General features: G+C 31.0%; 1 protein-coding gene across 1 annotated transcript in view; it reads right to left on the minus strand.

Annotated features, from left to right (window-relative positions):
• The window catches only part of LOC140451395 (transmembrane channel-like protein 7), a 42,963-nt gene extending 31,635 nt beyond the window's left edge, over positions 1-11,328 (minus strand). The window contains exon 1 of the mRNA XM_072545184.1: positions 10,986-11,328. Within this exon, the coding sequence (XP_072401285.1) occupies positions 10,986-11,151 (166 nt within the window). The 5' untranslated portion in view covers positions 11,152-11,328. The remainder of the gene's footprint in view (positions 1-10,985) is intronic.
• Positions 11,329-11,702: the final 374 nt, after the last annotated feature.

Raw genomic sequence — 11,702 nt, forward strand, 5'->3', positions numbered from 1 at the left:
TTAAGTGCAAATTTATCCCACATATGTGGCATAAGTGGCGCCCTCTATCAGTTACATCAAAGTGTTCATCAAATTATAATTTCTCATATTTAAAAGTACCCAGTTGTAGATTTTTATACATAAATGTTTACAAACATGAAAGTTATAGCGAAAAATAAAATTTTAATTTTGCACTTTAACACCCTGTATCTTTCTTAATCAACATTTTATTAAAGCAATTTGGCTTAAATCGTAATATTTTAAAGTGTAGAATCTACTGTTTCTTTCTGTACAATTACTTAAGGACCACCTTGTATATATATATATGTATATATATATATATATATATATATATATATATATATATATATATATACATATATATATACATATATATATACATATATATATATATATATATATATATATTATATATATATATATATATATATATATATATATATATATATATATATATATAATTGCGGATATATTTTAGGCTACACTATTAATGCTGCTCTTTAATTAATAATCTGGCAAATCGATCCAAATATGTATTTTTATACCTTTTTGGGTTTCGAACAGATCCGCAAGCGAAACAGGAAAACGAAAACAATAGCATTCCAGACAAACACCTAGGTAAACAATCTATTAAAATGGTAACGAAGAAATAATGTACTAATATTTGCGAAAACGAAGATAAAAATGTGTCAACTTGATATAAAATACGTCTTGAACGGCTGCTCGTAAGCTTTCTTTAATGTGCCCGCATTTAGTAGATACTACTCTTTATTACTAAATTATTATACAAAAATAGTTATGACCTTATTTATATACATACACTTGTATACACATACCATGTTTGTTAATTTAAATATATTATAAACACCATTTGAAGTTTGTGCTAATTTATTATCACAATATTTATCAAATTTAAAGTCATTGGCCTACTTGTTTATTATTTAAATGAGCTAGAGCACGAAAATCGATAATTTTATTCTTCAGTAAACTCATTATTACACATGTTTAATTCAATTTTAAAAGAAAAATTGCTATGTAAATGAAAACCAGAAAATAGTAAATGAAAATATGATAAAAATGAGAAAGGGGACGAAATAAGACCAAAAAGACATATTACAGTGGCATAAGAGAGTCAGTCGTCTTTTTTGTTTTCTTTTTGAAGCTTTCGTCAATTCACTTCTAAAACATCTACATTTGGTTGAATCTTCCGTCTGATGCAATCTTAAATTGGCCAGATAGCCCAGTCTGGTTAAAAAAAAAGGTGGAAAAATGTTTCGCAGATATCTGAAGCTTTTAAGACATAGGTGGGGGATACTAGATGATGAATAGATGCAAAGATACTCCTAGTTTTACCTTGCGTTTTTTTTAAGCAATAATTTATGGTCACAATTTGATTTTTTGTCTATAAATTTGTTACCTTATATTTTAAATAAACAATATTTATGTCAAAAACATCTTTATTTTGCCGTTTTTTTAATTAAAATTGATAAATAATTTACAGAGATATTTGCAAAAAAGCAGTTTTTTTGCACTAATTTATAAATTTTATTAATTTTTTTATTAAAAAAATAAAATGGTATTAATACATTTAAACATCAAGGAATTACCATCTTTTAGATTTGTGCCAAATTTCCCCCCGATCAGTCAAATATTTTATAAGTTATTTAATTTGTTTATCCCTGAGGCTAATTATTTAAACTATTGAGCTTGCCCTATGCATGATGCTAGACACATTCAGCAAATTTCATAGGATTCGTTAAGACTTAGACTATCTCAGAAGTTAAATGCATATTAAGTTTTCATCGAAATGATTTACAAAATAAACGTTTGAAAAAGGGGTATGTTTTTTACTTATAAACAATTATAATAACTTCTATATTTTTCAAGCTACAGACTTGTACGTTCAACCATTGGATAGCTGGTAAAAAAGCTCATATTAAAAAATAAAAAACCTATGACCAATAGGAACGAAGTTAGTGACTATTTTAAAAAAAATCATATCTCCATTGTTTACAAACATTACGAAGTAAAATTTGCACAAATTTTGAATGAAAATCTAAACTTTATATTGAAACTTATAGCTATAAAATTTATCTAATTTTTCGAAACCACGGTACTTTCAAAAGATCGACATAGGAAAGTGGAGAGGATATCTGTTTCAGCTTCGTTTTTTTTTCGGCATCGGAACTTCAAATTGCAACACGTAGGAAAAATTTACATTATCTCGGCTTCCTTTGCAGCTGCAAGCCTCTTTTGTTTATTCTGGGGTAGCTCGTCGAAATATGAATCACTACATAGTTTTCACTGGCCGGAAAATATGGGAAAACTCGGAAAAATTGAGTCCATTTGAAATTCACCCTAAATACTTACTTTGTTTTAATTTGCTCGAATAGTCTGTCGCAGTATTAATAATGATGACATAATTTTCACCCCCCATAAATTTCGGAAAATCCCGGAAAATCAACATATGTTTTTCATTTTATATCAATGATGTAATAATACTTATATATTTTATAAATTAAATTTCAGGTAATTTTTACACATTATATTATTATATTCCTTATATTAATTATAATTGTTTGTATTTTTATAATTAACAATATTGATTTTTATTATATTTTTCTTACAAATATGATATACAATATTAATCTAATCTGCCTTACTGCTTTGATAAAATAAGTCGATTTTTTCATCACTTGCCTTATTAAATTTTGCAATGTTTATTGAACTTTACTTTTTTTATTTTCTTTACATACATTGGTTTAAAAGGTAAAATTTGGTTCATTTATTCGACTTCACTGTCAGGTCTGAAACTTTTTGTTGCAGGTTGTTTATCTTCACTTATTAAGTCAGTCTTTCCAGACATTAACATATTAATGGGCGATCTTAATACCAAGGTGGGTCAAGGTAAGGTAGGAGAACAAGTAGGAAAATATGGGCTTGGAAACAGAAATGACAGAGGAGATCGATTGATTCAATTTTGCCAAAGTAAGGACTTCGTAATAACAAATACCTTTTTCAAATTACCTCCTCGACGGTTATATACATGGACATCTCCACAACATACCAAAGAAAAAATAGTGAGAAATCAAATAGACTACATTATGATAGCAAGGAGGTATCATAATGCTGTTAAATGTACTAAGACGTACCCAGGAGCTGATATAGGCTCAGATCATAACCCGGTAGTTACTGTGATAGAGGCGAGACCAAAAAGATTAGAAGACCACACAGAAAGGCACTAGATTTAAATAAACTTAGAAACAAAAATATACGACAAGAAATAGGAGAAGAAATAAATGAAAACCTCCGTTCAGTGCAGCAACAAATTAACGATACAAACAACGTTAACCAAAAATTAAAGTACATAAATACAGCTATACAGCAGGAAAGAAACATCTTACAAAAACAACAACAAAGAATAAGGGGTGGATGACACTGACACAAGATATACTAGACTTGATGGAACAAAGAAGAAAGATGAAGAATTACCCAGACAAATACAAAGAAATAAATAAACACATAAAGAAGAGAATAAAAGAAGCCAAAGAGGAGTGGATTAAAGAACAATGTGAAGAAATGGAAAGCTATGAGAAAAAGTACGATGCGTTCAATATGCACAAAAAAGTAAAAGAGATAACAGGAAGTATAAAAAAATGCCAAATAGGTAAACTTAAAGACAAAGATGGAAATCTTATTTTAGATCTAGAGAATAAAATATAAAGATGGACAGAATACCTGAATGAATTATTTAAAGAAACAACTTAACTCAGATAATCAATGCAACTGGGCCAGACATATTGAAAGAAGAAGTAAAATACGCAATAACAAACGCTAAAAATGGAAAAGCAAATGGACCTGATGAAATTCCTACAGAACTGTTGAAGCTTTTGAATGATAAATCCGTAACCATAATATTAAATTTTGCAGCGAGGAGCTAAAACAGTTTCCCCTCCACTTTCCTATGTCGATCTTTCGAAAGTAACTTCGTTTCGAAAGGTTTTAAGTTTCGAAAAATTGGATGAATTTTATAGCTATAAAATTCAATATAAAGTTTACATTTTCATTCAAAATTGGTGCAAATTTTACTTCTTAATGTTTATAAACAATGGAGATATAATTAACAAAAAAATTGTCGCTAACTTCGTTCCTATTATTCATAGAAGGTTTATTTTTTTTGTTAAATGTGAGTTTTTTTACCAGCTATCTAATGGTTGTACGTACAAGTCTGTAGCTTGAAAAATGTAGAAGTTATTACAATTGTTTATAAGTAAAAAACATACCCCTTTTTCAAACGTTTATTTTGTAAATAATTTCGATGAAAACTCAATATTCATTTAACTTTTGAGATAGTATAAGTCTTAAAGAATCCTATGAAATTTGTTAAATTTGTCTACCGTTATTCGTAGGGCAAGTTCAATAGTTTAAATAATTAGTCCCAGGGATAAACAAATTGAATAACTTTTAAACGATTTGACCGATCGGGGGTAAATTTCGCACAAATTTAAAAGACCGTAATTCCTCAATGTTGAACTGTGTTAATAACATTTTATTTTGTTAATAAAAAAATTAATTAAATTTATAAATTAGTGCAAAAAAACTGCTTTTTTGCAAATATCTCCGTAAATTATTTATCAATATTAATTGAAAAAAACGGAAAAATAAAGATATTCTTGATATAAAAAAATGGTATAAATATTGTTTATTAAAATTATAAGGGAAAAAACTTATAGATAAAAAATCAAATTCTGACCATAAATTATTGTTTAAAAAAAAAACGCAAGGTAAAAATAGGAGTATCTTTTTATCTATTCGTCATCTAGTAACCCCCACCTATGTCTTAAAAGCTTCAGATATCTGCGAAACATTTTGCCGTGAAATCGATGATTTTTGAATAACCAGACTGGGCTAAGAGATCATTGTTGAATATGATGTGGATGCGGAGTTTTTGGAGGCAGAGTTTGTGAGTTAGCCGATGTTTTCTTGGGCTAATTTTCCTTAACGTTCACCTATCTTGCCTCATTGAGAAATTTCATTGTCTTAAAATTTGTGTCCAAGAATAAATCCACATGGGGTTGAAATCTTTTTTTCAATGAATGTTTTCTTTGTATTTTTAATTTATTAACCAAATCTAAATCATCAGGTTTCGGTTGTTAAACTTTTCCTGTCTAAAAAATCTCTATCGACTCAGTATCCATATACGGCATTATCAAATTAAGTCATAGGTGTCATCATCATATTGCTTCTTTTTTTTTACCTCCCCCTGAAGTATTGATTTCACTTTCTATGAGTAATATAAGGAATTATTGTTCTGAATATCACTAGTAGCAGTTCTCAACACCACTGGTGGAAGAAAACAATCTTCATACAAGGTAGACATCGGGGAAAAAATTCTTCTTCTTCTTCTTTTTATGTAGACATGACTATCTGTTTTTCAATGTGCCTCCAGTAAGTTGTCATTCCATCGTTTTCGTGGTCTTCCTACTGATCGTCTTCCCATTGGGAAACCGTCTCTTGCCGTCTTTACCACTATATTTGTTGTCATTCGGTTTATATGATCGTTCCATTCTAATCTTCTATTTCTTACCCACTTCTTGATGTTCTCCACCTTGCATCTACGTCGTATATCTGTATTTCTAGCTCTGTCCCATAGTGTCTTACCATCAATTTTTTTAAGTGTTTTCATCTCTGCTGTTTCTAACATCCTTTTTGTCCTCTCTGTGTCAGACTTTGTTTCTGCCGCGGATGTCATTATTGGTCTGATTACTGTTTTGTAAATTCGGCCTTTCGTTTCTTTCCCGATATTTTTATTTCTCCATATTGTTTCATTTAGGCAGCCTGCGGCTCTGTTTACTCTATTCACTTGATCTTCCACTTCGGTTTCGAGCTTTCCATAGCTAGATAATATGATGCCTAGATATTTAAACTCCATCACTTGTTGTATTATCTGACCTTCCAGCTCCAATTTACATCTTAGTAAATTTGCTGTTGTAACCATGCATTTTGTCTTTTTTTGGGGAAATTAACATGAATTAACATTAAATTTTCTGACAGTTAGATTAAATTGGTGCAGCATACGTTGTAAATCGTCTTCACTTTGAGAGAGTAGTATTGCTTCGTCTTCATTCTTCTTCTTCTTCTTCTGGTTCCTATCCGTTTCGGATGTTGGAAATCATATTGGCAATCATGACCTTGCTCGCTGCGGCTCGAAACAGCTCCGTTGAGGTTTTCTTAAACCATGTTCTTAAATATCTTCGTCTTCATAGCAGATTATTTTAAGTTGTTTTTTCCCATTAAGTATCCTTTTTTAGTTCTTACTTTTTTTATTATTTCATCCATATTCAGGTTGAATCATAGAGAACTGAGGGAATCTCCCTGTCTCATGCCATTGCCAGCTTCAATAGGGTCAGTTAGTTCTTCTTCTTCTTTTACTTTTATTGTGTTGCTTTGATTGATCTTTTCGATCGTTTTGATTATTCCTAGAGGTATCTCTCTTGCGTATAATAAGTGGATAACTTCCTTTAATTTGATCCGGTCAAATGCCTTTTTAAGGTCCACGAAACAAAGGAAGAACAGAGGAAAAAATTAACTACACAAAATAAGTAAATCAAGTCTGAAAAAGTATTATGTATTTGATTCTAAATTCAGAACATCTGCTTGAAATAATAAAAGCAGATAATTAGATATGGTGAGTAATTTTGGGATTTTTTGATGATGATAGATGCTATGGCGCACCCAAGGGGGGGTTTTGGGGGTTAAACTCCCCAGTGCATATAAGGTAAAAAATATATAAAGAATAGTAGGAAAATGTAACTTGTTTTTTACACACAATACAAAAAATCCAAAACGCTAATTTAATAGAAAGACAGATACAGTCGACTCGCGTTAATTCAAACCTGCGATAATTCGAACCTCTCTATAATTCAAAGTTATCACGAGTTCCCTACAAAATTTTTTTATATTTCGAACTAAATCAATACATTTTTATGCACTTGGTAATTCGAACGATAAAAATCATTGCTATATAAAAAACGACGCGTTAATTCGAACCCATCTGCGTTCTCGACAATAATTCAAAGTTGCAGAGAGAAAGAGGCGGAAAGTATAAATGTTTGACGATTGCTGAAAAGAAGAAGTTAATCCAAAAAGTAGAGGAAGAATTTAAGATTCCTGTGAGTACTCTCTCAACCATAATAAAGCACAAGGAGAAAATTAATGCTGCTCAAACTGCTGGAGTACGGAAAAGAACTACTAAAGGTGAATTTCCTCGTCTGGAAGAAAGTCTGGTTATTTGGCTAAGACAGTATAGAGGACAAAAAGTGTCTACTAGCGGAAACTTGTTGAAGTAAAAAGCAAAAGAGTTCGCGTCTACTCTAAGCATCAAAAATTTTGTGGCAAGTAAAGGGTGGCTTACAAATTTCAAAAAGAGCAATGGAGTTGTGTTTAAAAAAGTTTGTGGGGAAAGTGGAAGTGTTGATGATGCAGTTTGCTTAGATTGGCACGGTAAATTGAAGACCTTAATTAAAAACTATGATGCTCGAGACATTTTTAATATTGATGAAATTGGCCTATTTTTCAAATGTTTACCGGACAAGAAGATTACTTTTAAAGATGAAAAATGTCATGGGGGAAAACATAGTAAAGAGAGGTTGACAGTTTTACTTGCAGTAAATATGAACGGATCGGAAAAACTTAAACCCTTAGCGATAGAAAAAGCAATGAATCCGCGATGTTTCAATGGTGTGAAATCGTTTCCTACGGATTATCGTGTTAACAAAAAAGCTTGGATGACGACAGAACTTTTTAGCAATTGGCTTTTAACAGTTAATGGGGACATGAAATGGCAAAAGCGGAAAATTTTACTATTTTTAGACAATTGCACTGTCCACAACAGTCCTCCTACATTGTGCAACATGGAACTCTACTTCTTTCCGCCAAATACAACTTCCAAATTGCAACCATTGGACCAAGGGATCATCCATAATTTTAAGACGTTTTATTGCAAAGAAATTCAATAAATATAATACTCACAGACCTTCAACCTCTCAACGAAAGATTATGCACACTAAGAATCAGAGGTAAATTCTTTAAATATTCAATAATAAATGTCCATGCACCAACTGAGGAGAAGCCGGATCAAGAAAAAGAACAATTTTATGAACAACTGGAAAATATCATACAATATTGTCCTAGAAATGACGTAGAGGTCTTAATAGGAGATTTTAATGCAAAGATAAGTAAGGAGAGGGAATACATGCCAACCATTGGAATTCACAGTTTACATGAAGAGTCAAACAACAACGGAACTCGACTAATACACTTAGCCTCCTCAATGAACATGGTGATTGCCAGCATATGCTTCAGGCACAAAGATATACATAAGGGAACGTGGAAAAATCGAGATGGGAATACAGTAAACCAAATCGATCAAGTGGTGGTTGACGCAAGACACTTCAGCGAGGTGATAGACGTAAGTGCAAGACGCGGGGCGAACAATCTCCAATGCAAAGAAAGAAAAAGGAGTTAAAGAGGAAAGGTTTAAAATAGAAGCATTGAAGAACCCTGAGATAGCTAAGAGATTCGAGGAAAGTCTCGAAAGCAAGCTGGAAGGCTGCACGGATGTTATAGTTGAAGATATTAACAACTACTGGAGGTATTCTAGACCAATATTGGAAGAAGTGGCAACTGAAGTTATCTGAAAGCAAAAGCGTAAAAAATTAAGGGTTTTTTTTAATACAATGAGGAATGCGCACCAGCAACGCAAAGAAAAAATCAGGCATATAGAAGACTCCAAGGACGAAGAAAGAGACAAACAGAGGAAGAGTATAGGCAGCTGAAACGAGAAGCAAAACGAATACTTAAAAAAAGAAGAAAGAGCATACAGAGAGCCAACTAAAAGAACTAGAGAACTATAAGGCACAAGCAGAAACGCGAAAGTTTTACAAGAGGATTAACCAGAACAGGAACGAATTCAAACCTAAATTATCAATCGTTAGAAATAGAACAGGGAAGATCATTGGTGATCAGGACCAGATACTAGCTAGATGGGCAGAAAACTTCGAGGAAAGGCTAAATATAAGAGGTGAGACAGGGCTCCACGAATCAAAAATCCAACTCGAGGACATTGACGACGAAAGAGAGAAAGATAACATTCCAACAGAGGTAAAAGTCATCCAAGTTATACAAAAATTGAAAGAAAACAAAGCTCCTGGGGCAGATTGCATTCCTTCAGAACTTTTAAAGCATGGCAAAAAAAACCTGACATACTGTATAGGTATGTAGACTGGTAGAACTGATCTGGAAGCAAATAAAGTTGCCAGAAGACTGGAATGTAGGTATAATCGTACCTATCCACACGAAAGGAGATCAAACAATCTGATAACATTATCAATATTTGGGAAATAATCTCTTATCTCTGATCACCATTTTTATGGAGATTTAATTGGCATCCTTAATAGCAATCAACACAAAATAAAACTGGTGCTTCGCTTACAAAATATTTGCTTATAAAATCATATTGGTATCTTGCTTTAACTCACCTCATATAAATTTGATAGTTTTATTCTTTTTGCAACTACCAAACATAATTTTCAAAATCTTTTTTAATTCTTATTATTTTATTTTGACAGCAGTGTACATTAATGATATTTAAAATTTATAGGCAATGACTTTATTCTTACACCAGACAATTTGAGACCACATTCTGCTATCTCTGTTACAGAATACATAATTTAATTTAGAATAGAGATAGTATATGGCAAACATGCTCTCCAGATGGAAATCCAATTAAAAATGTCTGGAATTATCTAGTTAAATATGTAAGAAGTTGCTAAATAGTGGCTGAGAACAAAAATAAACATCATGTTGCACTTATAGGAAAGTGAAATAATATGCCCAGTAGCAGTAGTATATTCGAATGTTAATTCATAGAATGCCTCAGAAAATCGAAGCCATGCACAAGCTAGGTAACATCATATATTAACAAATTAGTTTATTGTTTTCTGATACAACCATTCCCTCTATATGTCATTATTGAGTTGTTAATTGTTTCATAATTTTCAAAATTAAAAATAAAACAATAAAAATTAATTAAACTAAATGCATTGCTATATAATGACTAAACCAAGATTGCATAGAGGATAGTTTTGAGTGAGATCCAAGAGTTGTATTTTACTATAAAAATATATTTTGATGTTAAGTATAAATACAATTTTGATTTTCATGTAGTATAATCTGCATAAATATGATTTCACTTAAAAATTTAAATACTGTGAATTAATCTAGGATGATTTTTCTTTTACATATCTAAAAATTAATCAAATTAGGTTTTTTATACACCTATCTGAATTAATATATTAGCTGGGGCTTATAAAAGATAAAAGAGCTGAAATAATGTCCATCCATATACCCAATATTAAAATTCACTATTTAAAGAAGATACATTCAGGAGAGGAAAATTAAGGTGTTCGGGCATTTTAAAGGAAATTATTAATATATTGTTCAATTACTTCAAATCAATAAAAAAATTTAAATTAAAAGAGGTATAAACTAGATACTATGCTCTTAAATATCCCACATAAGTGTTAGAATGAACCATAAAATAGACAAAAGAAGCTAAATCCCTAAGCTTTGTTTTAATAACAAAGAACCTGAGCTAGATTAATCATATCCTAGTATGAAATTCAACAAATTATTAAACAATATTAAAAATATACTTTGTGAAGTGGAACAAACTATTGATGAAAGAATCTGATCATTAACAGTTAAAATGAAATAAATCTCTTTTAATAAGTTAGAAAAGAATTTCTGTTGGAATTTTTAAAAACAAAAAAATGCAGATATGACATTTATACTAATTAGAGCATTAAGTGATTATCATTTATTACTTGTAATTTTTATATTTTCTATTAAGTAAATTTCACTCGAGACTTCACCAAATTCTCAATCAAATACATGCAAGAAATAAGAAAAAAAAGCGTATTTACCTCCTCTATTTAGTTTACTGGGTAACAGCGTATGTAAGTGTTTGGGATCCCTTTGCAAAACTTCAATTTCCGTATCAGCGGGGTAACTTTCTTGATAAAATTCAGAACCAGCTTCTTCCCAACCCTGTGACCGGGTATTTTTCTTCCTATTTGCACCCCCTGACATTTTACGGCTTGCTTTGGTTTTATTTTATAAATGAAAAAGCAAATATTTTCATACTGATAACGTGTTTTTATTGTAGTAGAGGAATAGTTTGTTATCTATTTGATGACATCTCATCTCATCTCACATCTCATTGATACTTGCGATTTGCGATATTTGATTTGATAGTGAGTCAGTGAGAGAATCCTTTCCTTAAACAAGAAAAGAGAGGGGGACAATAATGAAAGTTGAATACGGGAATGAAGTTAGTAACGATGTACTGACGTCTGTTTCGGATATCTCATGGGAAGTCAGAATTTCATTGGCGTTCTCAAGGGTAGAAAATATTAAAGAATGTTTGGTAATATTTACATGTACTGTAACTTACAGTAGACACTAATTTAACAAAGAACAAATTTTATGTAGCAGAGAATCTAGCTTAATATAAAAATGTAATTGTTCACAACGAACTTAAATTGTTTAAGTCAAGCAGTTAAATCGTGAAAAATATTAGTAGTTGACGTAAAAGTATGTAGTTTATATTTAGTTTTCACATTATTTTTTTCCAAATATCA

This window comes from Diabrotica undecimpunctata, chromosome 9 (genome assembly GCF_040954645.1).
Source record: "Diabrotica undecimpunctata isolate CICGRU chromosome 9, icDiaUnde3, whole genome shotgun sequence".
Classification (NCBI taxonomy): domain Eukaryota; kingdom Metazoa; phylum Arthropoda; class Insecta; order Coleoptera; family Chrysomelidae; genus Diabrotica; species Diabrotica undecimpunctata.